Raw genomic sequence first — 15,068 nt, forward strand, 5'->3', positions numbered from 1 at the left:
CTGAGTAGTGATGGTGTTGTTGGGGGTGGGAGTCGCAGAGCAACAGATGGGACAGATTAAGCTTGTACTTGCCCCCACCTCATCTCTTCCATCCTTAAACGCAAGCTTGGGATATCGGGGGGCGGCAGCAAATGCTCCTGAATCCAAACCATCCCACCTCAGCAACAAGCATGCACCCAAACAACAGCAGCAGCAGGTACAATTAGATCTGCTAAATACACTATATCGGCAAAGGTATTGGACCATGTGACCAGCCCCCTTGACAGCAAAATTGCTTCCTGTCTTCTGGAAAGACTTTCTACAAGATGTACAGTGGTGTGAAAAAGTATTATTGTTATTATGTTGTTACATAAGGGAGAAAAACAATCCAAACCTACATGGCCGTGTAAAAAAGTGATTGGCCCCTGTTAAAACATAACAGAGTAATTAAAATCTATCACTCTGGAAAAGGTTTAAAAAAAACATTTCTAAAGCTTTGGGACCAGTGAACCACTGAGAGAGCCATTGTCAACAAATGGTGAAAAAAAAGTGATATATTATTGAACAATTCATTTCCCATGTACAGTATTCGTATTACTCTAAAACTGCATCAAATTTAAATTTAGGTTTGTGTCAAAGAGAAGGGTTTATCCTAGGATTTTTTTAAGCTGTGGTGGTCGGCTGCATGGGAGGCAAACTGCCGCCGCTGTGTCGTGCCACTGCTGTGTCGCTGTGGCAGGGTTTAAAAAAAATATATATTTACATTTACTGTCGGTAATAATGTCAACATTAGGGTCTTTGTCACAGGCTTGAACAACTAATGCATGAATTAACTTTAAATGCCTTTCTCTCTGCCTTTTCTTCCACTCAGGTGCCAACAGGGCAGACAGGTGATTCCGGTGCATATTTTTCAAAATAAAGTGTAGTGAAACGTGATATTTGATGGCTATTTTATTTCAAATTAATTGTGGTCGACATGTAAATAGTAGGCTATGCACATATCTACTATATAGCACTGGGGTGCTCACACTTTTTCAGCCTGTGGGCTACTTTGTCCCAAAGATCTACCTCCCACTATAAACATAGAGAATATATAAATATATTTATTTATTTTATTTCTAAATATGATTGTTTATGTACATTGTACATGTATATCAGGGGTGCACATATTCAAAATGATCTACCTCTTACTATATTAAAACATAAAGCATATATAAAATCTAACGGGTATACTTTGCAACTACGATACTCATGATTAGTATTTCACATTCACAGTTTCAAAGTTTACAGGTCATCAAAATAGTTGATATCATTCAGTAATTATAGCGTACATTACAGCGATCTAATTTATCTTATTTATTATGTATTGTGTAAAACTAAGACATGAATAACATCAAATTAAAAGCACAAAATGAATGGCGACCCACCATCCACCAGTTCAAGTTCCAGCCAAGTTTTTCCAGAGAGATGATTACATCGCTGTTTGACATGTGTGGTAAAAAGCAGTGCGCTAGCATGAATTAACTTAAGACAAATGTACACATTAGCACTCAATAAGTCATCAAAACTTACCTTTATGCATTCCCACATAGTATCAGCATTTGACACCAAATATGAGGTGAAAGAAAAATGGTAAAAATACAGTAGTAATCTGTGCGGCGAGAGAAAGTTAGCACACGCACAATGGACATGCATCAAGTGAGAAGGATGTGACAGAGAGAATCCGGCCACTTTTCAAAATAAAACATCAAAAAAGGAATAATGGAAGTTATTTTTTCTTTCTGTGCGGCTCGGTACCAAATGACCCACGCCCGGGAGTTGGGGACCACTGCAATACATGTAGCGGAAACCCTGAATAGTACAACATTTTGTAATTTTGTACAAGTCACATAGTAGAATTTGTCAGGTAACAAAAGGAGGCTCAACATTTTAGACTTTCACTTTAAGTGCTCTCAGCAACTTTGCCATTAAATGAACAGTTTTGCAATGTTCTCGGTTCATATCCTGCTGGTTGTTGAAAAATGTTAAATAAGTTAATAAATAAATAAATAAGTAATTTAAAAATTGTTATTTGTCATTATAAATAAGTAATTCAAAAATTGTTATTTGTCATTAAAAAATGCAGACGCAGCAGCCGCACAACACAGCGGCAGAAGTCCGCCCTCCCGTGCAGCCCACCACCACAGCTTAAAAAATCCTAAGGGAAACCCTGTGTCTTGTCTTGGCCGTGCGGACAAGCAAAACACTACTTTTTGAGAACGTTGATTTCTGCGTCACGTGGCTGGCGTCATGTTGTGTACTGCTGCTGAAAAGCCGGCATGTTACAGTCATCCCTCGCCACATCGCGGTTTGAATTTTGTGGCAGAAATAGATTTGCGCAGAAGTAGTTCCACTTCAACGTCAGTCCAGCAGAAGACAACAGACCTTATGGGCATGCATTCTTTCTTCTTCTATAGTTTTTGTGTCTGTTTACTGCTCCACATGTTAGGGGTAGGTCTTATGTATTACAGTCATCCCTTGTTTATCGTGGTTAATTGGTTCCAGACCCTACCCTAATTTTTGCAAAGTAGTATTCAATATTAATAAATTGAATATGTTTGTAGTTGGAGCATAGAAAACCTGTTTATGACCTTCTAAATATAGTTTTTACCATTATTAGAGCCCTGTAGAGATGAAATAACACCCGGGTAGTTGCCTTTAAACTTGTATTAGCCAACAATAGTAGACATAATAATGGAAAATAAGCCATCTTAGACATAAATAAGTGAGACTCCCACATTAGCATGGACAGCATACTTCTGAGCATCTTTGTATTTTCGTTCATGTAGTCATTGTTATGCTTGAAGATGCTGAATTTTCATGAAATGTGAATGTTCACGAAAGGTGAACCGTGATAGAGCGAGGGAACACTGTACACCGTTTTCGTGCAGTGATTCTTTCTTATGTGGACTTGACTATTTAATGAGCCCCACAAAAAGTTGAAGCTTATATTTCTGAAACAATTAAAACCTCCAATTTCAAGATGTATATGTAAATATGATTGGGTTTCATGAATTTCAAACTTTGAAACTCATCAGGTTCAAAAGTCATCAAGTGAAAGTGTGTTTATTATTATGGCAATATTTTTTCCGCTCTGTTTCATCTCTCTTAGCAAACCTCATCCTCATCAAGTTGGACACACTAAGATCATTTCAAAGCACATTTCTCAACAACCTTCTCAATTTTCAAGATGTATTGTGCTTTACCTTTGGAAAAAGAACATTTTTGATAGCCGTATGATTTTCCATGCAATGGTTTTGTATTCTCTGCTGCTCTGGAATATAAAGTGAAAAAAGTTTAGCATAGAAAGCAACATATTTTGTATCTCTCCAACAGAGCCATATTGGATCAGTGTTGTTTTTTAGCAACGAGGCTGAGTGGAGGGGGGTACTGAGGGCAAATTCGGAGGAGGAGGGTTTTGGGGGTGGGGTTAGGGTTAGATGGTCGACCAGGGGGGTGAGTATTAGCAAATATCTGGGCCATGGGTAAACACTAAGAAGTGGCCGCCATCCTCCAATGAGAAAGCTTGCAACTACTCCCAAGCCTCTTTTGCCTTTCTCGTGTGTCACGCTTCACTGGGCTGGCCTGCACGCTCTAACCCAGTACAGCAGCAGTGGAAGCAGAGCTGGAACTCTGCACAGCAGAACCAGGAACAGAGTCCGCCACGGTCAATCAGAGAGAAACACTGGGATTGGCACGCAACCATAAATGCCCTTAGGAGACTGAAAGAATTTAGTCACAGTGAAGCATACCAATAGCCTCTTTTGCACAGAGATCCTGCAAAATTGTCGCACCAGAGCAGTAACAGTAGAAGCTGAATTTATTTGTAAGGTGCATTTTACACAGAAGCCAACGCATTGCATTAACCACATTTGCCTTCACACGACACAGAATCCCGTTGCAGTCCGATATTTACTCACATGCCCACATTGTTGGCATGAATGTCATGTTAATTTTGGGCCCTGAATGATAGAGTATATTTGAAACATTCATTTTCCAGAGTGGATTATACAATGCATCTTCAATGATTTCAAGAATTGAGACTCATCATGGTGAAAATACGACATTGTGCGAGTACAACTGATGAGAGAGAATATACAGTTGTATGCAAAAGTTTGTGCACCCCTGACAATTACCATCTTTCATTCATTTATAATTAATTGGGTGTTTGTAACCACAATTTCATTTTAATATATCAAATAACTGATGGACAGAGTAATATTTCAGGAGTGAAATGAGGTTTATTAGAATAACAGAAGATGTGCAATATGGATAAAATCAAATTTAGACAGGTGCAAAAATGTGGCCACCCCAATATTGAAATTACTATGTAATAGAAGCTTCTGCCTCTTTTTGGTGATTGGTGAACAATGCACAGTGACACCATCTGCAGCAAGTTGTTCTTTAGAAGTGGTCTGTGGGTTGTCTTTGACTGTTCTCACCATCCTTCGCCTTGGCCTCGTATTTTTCCTGGCCTGAAAAATAACTTTGTGGTCTTCAGTTTCCTTATTATGTCCGTCACAGTAGAAAGTGACAGCTCAACTATCACAACTCATAGAGCCTGAGTGGCACACATACACAGCCTCATTAGCATGCTCGGCTAAACCAAGCTAACCCAGCTAGTTTATACTGGCTATTGCTATTAAGCTCATGCTCACGTTCGGTGGCTAGGAAGAGTATCAAAGTTTTTTTCGCCGATGTTTCCGGTTGCTGCCTCGACATGTTTAGTTCAGGAGAGGGCTGATTTGTGTTTGTGAGGACATGCTGCCGTGATTGAGCGGTCCACTGGGGAAATATTTCCACACACTCTTCCCGTGTGAGCTCCCCGCACCATGAGAGAGCAGTCAGGGTGCAGTGAGGGGGAACTACTGCTGTTGTTACGGAGACAAATATCCAACTGCCAACACGAAACTAACTTCACCAATGTTCAGAGTGAACCGTCTTGTCATCAAGCCTGTACGGTAAAGAAAGAGCAAAACAAACACGCATGCACATGTCTATTTATTGAGGCCAGCAAAATGACCGAATGTGCCTCAAAGCTTGAGGCACATTTTTTGTTTTTATAATTCAATGAATCGATTTATTGATTATATCCAAATTCCAGCATTAAAGCTACTTTGACAAAGTAGGAGAGGTAAGCTCGTTGTGTTTTAGGTGAACATTTAAATTGTACTTTATCTACAAAGCACATCTCCACTCAGTGTGCTCATTTGTCATGAAACACAGGTGTCATGTTTGAATAGAACACTTATAAAACTAGTAAGGGGTGAAGCAAATATTAATTGGTGAACTACTCAACATCAGCTGGTGAGCTACCGCTAGCATATGCGCTACTTGTTGGAAAACCCTGTGATAGCGTCACTATCTTAAAGCTGGACACACTACTTGCTTATGTTTACCGGTCGTGACGTACTTTCATCTGCTCACACATGCGCAAGTGCCAACAAAGCAGACAGGCGATTCCGGGGAATTGTTATGTTTGTCAAAATAAAGCGCAGTAAAACATTTTTATCTTTTTAATTGCTGTGAAAGTCATTGTGGTTAATATGTGTGTAAATAATAAGCTATATACACTCAGCAAAAATATAAACGCAACACTTTTGTTTTTGCTCCCATTTTTTATGACATGAACTCAAAGATCTAAAACCTTTTCCACATACATAATATCACCATTTCTCTCAAATATTGTTGATAAATCTATCACTAATCACGGTGTCCAAACAGCATCTTCATATGGCACACCTGTGAAGTGGGATGGATTATTTCAGCAAAGGAGAAGTGGTCCCTATCACAGATTTAGACAGATTTGTGAACAATATTGGAGAGATATTGTGTATGTGGAAAAGGTTTTAGTTCTTTGAGTTCATCTCATAAAAAATGGGAGTAAAAACAAAAGTGTTGCGTTTATATTTTTGTTAAGTGTATGTGTGTCTATATAACAAATGCAGTATATTATATTTTCAAGTTTTAAAAAAAGTAATTTTTAAGGTGTGGTGGCATTTATTTTGTAGTGGCGGTGCGCCACGATCAATTACATGAAAATACAGTAGCTCCAAACACCCGATGATTTCCACCCATCCATCTCCTATGCTGCTTATCCTCACTATGGTCGCGGGGGCATGCTGAAGCCTATCCCAGCTGACTTATGAAAATGATGGAAATGGTCAGGGGTGCCCAAATCTTTGCATACGACTGTAAATGACTTGCTGTTGGGTCTGAGGAAACCGCAGTCAATTTTCACCCGGTCGGTACAACCAGCTACCTTATTGCTAATGAAATAGCGCGACCATCAAAGCAGGGTTTCCCCTAGGATTTTCTGAAGCTGTGGTGGTGGGCTGCATGGGACTGCCGCCACTGTGTCGTGCCGCTGCTGCTTCTGCATTTTTTTTTTTAATTATGACAAATAATTTTTATGATTTTTAGATTTTTTTAGCTCCAAACAACACAATTAACAAAATACCAATTTAAATATTTTTGTTATAGAAATGAGTATAAATTGAGAGTCCAGGGTTATTGTGGCACAGGTGTATCCAACTTGAAGCACTATTAAATCTACTTTGACAAAAAGAAATGAGAGCTATTTTACGTGACTGCCAACATTTCACATCTTCACTTAGTGTGCTCAATTGTTATTAAATACAGCCGTCATGTTTGAATAGAACACTCATATTCCTCTCTGAACTACTCAACATCAGCTGGTGAGCTATAGTGTCACTGTCTAAAGCTGCACACACTGCAATTTTTCAACAACTTAGTCACACATCTAGTGTTTTGAAGACAAGCCATAAGTATTACAATGATAAAAAGAGCATGATTGATACTTGACAAAAGTACAGTAAGTTAGAATGAACTTGATGTGTAGCTCGCCCGTCACGGGACAAAAACAAGCTAGCTTGCTGCCGCCAAGAGTCAGTGAGAGGCGAATTGTGTAAACAAAGATGCCACAATGTCGAATGAGATTGAAACGTCAGTGATCACACACTCTGTGATGAGTTGTCGTCAATTGTCATGATAATAAGGTACAAAGTGAACATCAACACAAGAAGTGAACTTTTATCTAGTCAGACATGCATGTCTATGTGCGCAAGTGCCAACTCTGCGACTCTGGTGCTTGTTTATCAAAATAAAGCGCAGTGAAACAATTTTATGCTATTTTAAATTGTTTTCAAACTAATTGTAGTCAATATGTGCATAAATAAAATAACCTATAAATGTACAGTATCTATATAGCATGTGCAGTATGTCCGTTCATACAATATATTATTTAACATTGTTTTTTTTTAAGGTGTCGCGGCTTTTATTTTGTAGTGGTGGGCCGCCACGATCAATTACATGTAGTGGAAACCCTGCAAAGCCATATTCTGACGGTGCATTCTTTAAAACATGCGTGATGAAGTCTGCAGAATGTGTGTCACAAGAAGCAACAAGCCTTAGTCAACATTGGTCGAATGAGGAATGCTATGGTAGAAAAGATATCTGAACAGATATCGGCAGACATGAACACAAAGGGAAAAAACATGGACTTACTGTTATTTCTAGGTAATGTTGTTATGTTTGTACTGGTCCAGCTCACTTGACATCTAAGTATGTTATATGTGGCCCCTGAACCACACTTGAGTTTGACACTAAACGTTGTGTGGATGAAAGAAGGAAATGTAGAATGAAAGCAAAAGTTTTGCTCGTTCATTAGTTTGTGATCCATGGTAACTTAAGTTTATATTTTCTAGTGTGGTGGAAGCAAACTTCTTTGGTGGCACGACAGCGCACTCTAGAGCAGGGGTCACCAAAGTTTTTTCTTGCGAGAGCTACTTTTAGAAAATGAAAATGGCCACGAGCTACTCATTTGTGTAGAAATGATTTTCATACCTTATTTCAACCCAAACGGATCAAATGTGCTTGTTTTACCAAAACATTCACAAAATGCTGGTGTCCACAACTCACATTTTATGTTTCAGAATACTTTTCTTTCTAGTGTTCTCACATTATTAACTGAAAACCTGAATGAAAAGCAGGCTTGCAGGCACCTCATGTGGTTGTGGGGGGCTTTCAGAAAATGTACACAATGTATTTTACAAACATGAAGTTGAAATATTAAAGAAAAAAGTGTTTTTTTTTTTGTCACATCACGAGAAAAAAGAATGAAGATTCAACTTTGGGAAATTAGGCCAGAAAAAGGTTATATTACAAGAATGATATGAAAATATTTTGGTATAGTCATAATATGAGAAAAAAAGAGTCCAAATATATATAGTTGAACTATATGGGGGGGGATTAAATGAGCAAAAAAGTGCAATGTTAGGAGAAAAAGTTCATATTATTAATATGCTTTGTCACCTGTAACACACAGCTTCAGATGGAGGCTGTTTTTTCTTGAAACATATATAACACAATTTGGTCAAATATAATCTTTCTTTATAACAAACCTTTAGCTATGCTCAAATGCTCAGCTAATAACAGTTTAGTTTCAGTTTAGTTTCAGCAATTCAAAAACACTTCAAATTGAACAGTAGTATTTTTTTTAGGTAAACATTTTCAGAAGACCCAAGCATGTCCTTATTTTGTGCCAGGAACACCAACCTGTCAACTGCATCAGGCTTCACAACTGTCTGACTGCCTTGTACATTTTTTCCACTGTTGCAACGGGGACCATATCTTAGCAATGTGATAGGACACCTCTTTATAATAGCACACCACTTTTCCTTTCACGAGGAACGCAATGCTCTGAATTCAAAGTACCTCCACATTATTGAGCCACCGCTTATTCCTTGCTGACTAATTCTTCCACTGCAGACACTGTCGCTTCGACTGGAGCCACGGGGCTTTTGCTCCACACCTCCTGCCTCCTCTTGCATGCAGGGATTGAGGGAGATACAACGCAAATACAATCTATATCGATATCAACGATATGGTTGGTTTTGATATCGTGCTTAAAGTAAATAGCGATATTTTTAAAATATCCATATATTGCCCAGCCCTAGATCCAAACAAACAAAGCTTCGAAATGGATAAAGCAGCCTAAAATTAAAACTTCCCACAGAATGTGTGGGTTATGCTTAAAAGCCAGGTTCTTGGCAGGAAGAGTGGTCAAATATCCAGCCAGAATCATGCCAGAAGTGAGGTGAAACTTTCTAAGAGACATTTATCCAATAATTAGTGGTTGTGTAAGCTGTATATTTCAGCTGTTACATTTATTTTGACATGACAAATCAGGTGTTTTTTGTGTGATCACACAAATGCTAAATAAATAAAAATACGAAGAAATACGAAACGAGACCCCACAGTGCTTCCACTAGTAAAACGGTACAGTAAAGCAGGGTTGTCACTGCCATGGTTTGAGCTCCATTCCATGCTAGCATGTTTGACCTGCATTTTAATGATTTCCCAAGGCCCTCACCTTCTGTTTTGTTTTGTTGTGTGTTTCTTTTTTTAATGCACATGTACAACATCCTCCCTTTTACCGTGGTACCTTCAGTATAATGTAGTAAAGTTTGTATTCCAATATGCCCTACTGGACTGTCCTCGGGTTGCTTCCTGAGATCTGACAAATGCTCTAGATGCTGCAAAGTGTGCTCCATCTTTTTTCCCCCAAACACACACCGTCCAATATACTGGATCTGGTAGAAGGATGTGGCAGTAGGGATTTCTGTAAAACCATCCGTGCTTAACAAAATCAGCCTGTCTTTAGGTGTGGTCAGCACTTCCTTCAATTGTTCCTGTATGTTTCCTCCATTGCAGCTTGTGTCCTCATGTCTCCCTCTGCTCCTTCCTACAGGACTTTTCTAGTAAATCCAAAGAACGTGTATTCAAGGAAGGAAATATTTTTGTGTAAGCTGTCGTTGTCTGGGTTGCCAAAGGCTTGAGTTCATTTTTAGCACCGGAAGTTAATGCAAATGCTGAAGAAAAGCATGTGGAGTACATATTACTGGAAAAAGAGGAGGGTTGCATTTTGTTTTTTTTTGTTGTTTTTTTTTTTTCATTTACAAAAGAGAGTCGTTCAACAGAAAGTTGGGGAATCAATAGGGGTGTAATCCCGTGGCACAGTCCATATTGGGAATAGTCCCGATCCACAGTTTTTTATCTTTCGATACGATTTTTTTTTTATAGTCTTGCTGATCCATTTCGATCCGGTACCGATCCTTTTTTTTTTTTTAACAAAAAAAACAAAAACCTTATGTTACAAACATTAATTTGTGGAAATGAATATGGTTATGAAAATAGCTCTTAAAAGCATTAAAAATAATCCAACCAAAGTATTACTGAATTAATTTTTTTATTACACAGCATAACCAACAATATCTTTTGGCTTATGTAACAAATCTCAAATCTCTGAGTCATGTCCCTAATCCAATAAGAGAACTAATAAAACATAAAATTGGAAAAAAATGGCCGTGCAAAATACTTCTTGGGTAGGACTAATCATTTGACATGGTTGTAGGTCAGTTTGTTGTGTGATTTGGAATATATGACCGTCAAATTACATATATGATATATGTAATTTGACGGTCAACAACCTGCTGTTAGAGCGGAACTTCCCGTGCGAGCTCACTGCACCGTAACACAGCAGTCTGGGAACTACCGCTGTAGCTACAGAGCTGAATGTCCAACCTTCAACATGAAACTAACTTCACCACGGTACACTGCAGACATTTCTGTATGGTGGTGTTGTGTTTTCTTCTTGCGGTTGGCGGGAGTCAAGCTTTTAGGCACATTGCCGCACCTACCTACGACTGTTATACGGCAACCGGATCGGCCCGATCTGGTGGCGGGTGGCGGAAGCCGATTTTATCTGATCTTAAAAATACAGAGGATCGGCAGCCGATCCTGAAGATTAGATCGGGACATCCCTAGTCCATATATCTCATTAATAACAACTTCTGTTTTTAGAATAAGCCACGGGCCAGTTAAGAACAAGCTGCGGGCCGAAAATAGCCTCTGGTCTGCACTACAGTTGCACCGCATCTTGAGGTTGGGGACAGGACACGGTGGCCCGGCGAGCAGCTGAGGAGATCCGCTAGAAGGACTTGGCGCGCATCCGGATTCTCCTCTGTGCATTGCCGACACAGACAAAGCCTAAGCGGCTGTTATAGCCTCGCTCTCCGTGTCCACGCCGAATGCTTGGCCTTTTCATCCGCATTTAGGCAGACTGTCCCTCACGTGAACTACGTACAGTGTGGAAAATGGGACATTACGTAGCTTTTGTTGTCATAAAATTTGAGACCCAAGGATTCATTTCTATGAAAAATAGGTAAGTTTATGTCGACGTATTGTAGTGTTGTTAGGGTTCATTATTATCGCTTGCATGTTTTTGAAGCAGATTTGTGGTTATGTCAAAATCAATACAAACCCATAAAAGCCCTTACTTCTGTCATCCCGTTTCTACAACTAACAAAAGGCACCCATTTATGCTTTGCACAAACCGCCGTAGGTTGAAAAGTCGAAGTAATGGCTATTTTCGGTTATGCTAACTGCTGATGCCGATGTGAGGGATGTCAACTTCAGTGGGTTGAACTGTACAGTGTATTTCATTGGCATCCATACATACATGATGCATTTTAATGATTGTCAGGACCTGTCAGTTCGTCCACAATCGAAGCTGATTTGCTCCCGGCAATACAAAAATATCAAAATAGAAAGGAGAAATTGCCTTTTATGTCTCTCCGGTTAGATTTAATTCTGTTAATTTGATCTTATTTCACAAAGGGAATAAATGTCAATGCGGTGTATTTTGTTTGCAGGCATCCGCACAGAAAGGCCCAAACCGGGATCACACTGGGTGCCTACTTAGTGTAAATGGTCATGTAGAAATGGTACACAGTGTCCAAATCTGATAGTGTTTTACAGTATGTGGATAGGTACACAAGAGAATAGCTGGCACGCTGCCCAGCTGATCTTCCACGTCACCCTCGGTCCACTCAGGCTCAACTGACCTTGGGCAGGACGCAACCACCCTTCCCTCCGCAGCAGGCGTCAGCCACCCAAACAGAGGAAAGGGAGGAGCTGTTTGTAGGACCTACAAAGTTGTCCTATCGTGTTTCTTATCTGAGATTAGCCATGATGCAGGCTTTGTACACAAACGCACACTGACTGTGGTTCAAGTCGAACACAGTGCCACAGCAGTCAGTAAAACAAGTCAACCATTGTTTGAACTGTGGATGAAAGACTGAACTAAACATTTCTTTTTCATGGCTCTTTAATGACGAATTAATTAATGACTGACTTTGTGGACGAATTTGGAATCTTTCCAATGCTGTCTATTATGAAAGATTGTGAAATACAACTGGGCAGTAGCGATTGCACTACATTCGGCTGCACGTGTGCATGAATTTGTATTAGCTTATATATTTATTGATCTGTTGGCTGTGTGCCCTCAGGAAAATGAAGGTGTATCGGTCATCGATTGGCCAATCCTCCCGCACATGCCACACATGTGTGCAGTGCACTCAAATGTAATTGTAGAGGAGCGATCACATTACAGTCAGCTAGGTCACATGCACCTGTTTGTGCCCCCGCTCCCTCACCAAAAGCTGCAAACGTAGAGGAACCAGTGCACTGTAAACGGGAGGGTCTTTAATTTGTGTGATGAGCAGCATCTGACATTGAAATGTCACAAATGAATTGTGTTGTATTTTCCACCCCCTCTGGAAGTGCTCTGGCCTTGAGGCGCCAAGTGAATTGACTTTTTTCCCCCATTTTTATTGATCTTTGGCTTGTAGGCAGCAACAGTCTTTGCACACAGGCTTTTTTTGGTTGGCGACTTATGTCTGACAGCTGTAAGCAAATGGCTTACGTTACATACATAACATGACATTTACACTTGGTTTGGTAGAGCTGATCAGCCTGAAGATAGCGGAATCCTAGAATCCGGCTTAACTCACAAGCCGTCGGTCTCTTTGCAGCGGCACAGGGCGAGGAGCGAGAGTGTGCCTTCACGGACCAGCAGCAGCAGTGGGAGGTGGAGCGAGTGGCTGGGGGCGAAGGCCGGGTCTCCCCAGAAAACACCACCATCCGATGCGCCAAGGGCAGCCACTGCTTTGGCCTGTGGGAGAAAAGTCCACCTGGTGAAGTGCGACTCGTCAAACAAGGTACAGCACACCCCGGTTCTAGTAGCCCACCTACCAAGTTAACACTAGGAGGCAGTCTCCTTGGCTGGATTTATACTACATAGTTCAAGTGGTTCACTTCCAATTTTTTTGTTCTCATGTGTAGTAAATACAAGCACAGTCATGTCACGTATGGGTCACTAAATAGCAAATAGAACCAAGCTGCACCTAAATATTGCCCTTGTAATTTCGCACTTCTGATATTGATGTTGTTTCTGACGCCGATCAGGTTGCTGGACCCACATTGGCGACAACCAAAGTTGTCGTGACGACCGCTGCGTGGTTAACAGCCTGCATCCACAGAACGGGACGTACCACTTCTGCTGCTGCGGCAGTGACATGTGCAATGTCAACTTCACAGAGGATTTCCTGTCACCCAGCCCCACCACTGCACAGCCCATCTGTACGTGAGCAAAACACTAATACACACTTGCTGACACTGTGACAATTATCTACAATAACCCACACCCCCAGTGATTGGTGTGTGTACAGGGAAAACTGAGTTTGTCGGTTTTTTGTAAAAATTCTTTATTATTACCCATTCTCCTTATGTCTTTGGCCAAAGTCACAAGTAAATGTGCAAGCAATGGATACTTTCAGTTTGGATTATGTCAACATCAGCTTATGTTTACATGAGTCAGCCAGTTCGAGGGGCGTCTACTGTTCCACTTACTAAGTTTAAAAAACACCCTACATATCAGATTTGTGTTATAGTTTACTAAGCAAATAGTTGCAAATCTTGCGAGCATGTGGATCCTCGCGAAAATGTACCAATTTTAGGTGTCCTGGACACAACTGCCAAATCCAGCTCAATAGCGCCCCCCGAGAGTGACGAAATATTACCACCCGCCACCAGGGCATCACATTGACACAAACTTCAGTGCGCACGTATATATACTGACGTACATACATCTTCAATCAAATTAAAGTGGCCCCTTGGCCTCACTTTAGAGTGTCAGACTCGGTAACCTGGGTAAAAACTTTTTCGATTGCATTAGTGTGTCCTAACTCAAGCAACAATTATCTCTTAAACGGCCGCATTGAATGGAGGCAAAACTAAACAACAAATGATAAACTGCACATACCCACGCAGTCCTGAAAGGGAAAGTAAACAGAATGAAAGCACAATATTGTCCTTGCTTCTGCAAATAGACTGTATTAGAACTCACTCCTTCATCATTCACCTTTACTGTAGATCTGACCTTACTGGTGCACATTATCAACACTGAAATGGTAGCATTGCTGGGATTAACTGCTTTGCACAAACAAGCATTCAAGACAGAATCTTTCTCAGCATTGTTATTGCTTGCATTGATGGTTTAGATGCCTTTAGAAAGCAGATTGTCAGTGGTTCCTTCTTCAAGGTTTAGCAGTGAATTAATTGCAGTGTCTTTGTGCGTGTGGGTGTGTGTGTGCGTGCGTGAGAGAGACCAGGGGCAGGTGGCTGCAGCTCATCTCCTCAGCCAGCATGCATGCGCGCACACACACACACACACACACACACACACACACACACACACACACACACACACACCATTCATGTTGCCATTCTGCATTCCACAGAATGCAAGGCATCTGTACTATCAGTCTTCGTGTGGGTTGGTGACAAAACAAACATGGAAGGAAGTCGGAAAGAAAGAAAAAAAAAATAACGACTTAAATCCCGGATGTTGGCTTCATTATTTTAGTGTGGTATTCAAATATGTTGTTACTTGCTGAACTTGTGAGTCATGAGTCATGAAGGAGTCGTTCAAAACTTTTTTTTTTGCTGAATTTTACCGAGACACTGACTCGAGTGTCACTGACTCACGGGTGCTTGGAATGACTTGAGTTTCACTGATTCATGGGTGCTTGACAATGACCCGAGTTTGATTGACTCATGAGTGCTCGACAGTGATTCCAATTTCACTTACTCGACGAAGAGTTCAGTGTCACTGAGTCACGGATGCC

General features: G+C 40.5%; 1 protein-coding gene across 1 annotated transcript in view; it reads left to right on the forward strand.

Moving 5' to 3' along the window:
• LOC129180223 (bone morphogenetic protein receptor type-2-like) overlaps positions 1-15,068 on the forward strand; it is a 46,366-nt gene that overhangs the window by 7,820 nt on the left and 23,478 nt on the right. The window contains exons 2-3 of the mRNA XM_054774465.1: positions 12,915-13,100; positions 13,348-13,521. Coding sequence (XP_054630440.1) covers positions 12,915-13,100; positions 13,348-13,521 — 360 coding nt within the window. The remainder of the gene's footprint in view (positions 1-12,914; positions 13,101-13,347; positions 13,522-15,068) is intronic.

This window comes from Dunckerocampus dactyliophorus, chromosome 1 (genome assembly GCF_027744805.1).
Source record: "Dunckerocampus dactyliophorus isolate RoL2022-P2 chromosome 1, RoL_Ddac_1.1, whole genome shotgun sequence".
NCBI lineage: Eukaryota > Metazoa > Chordata > Actinopteri > Syngnathiformes > Syngnathidae > Dunckerocampus > Dunckerocampus dactyliophorus.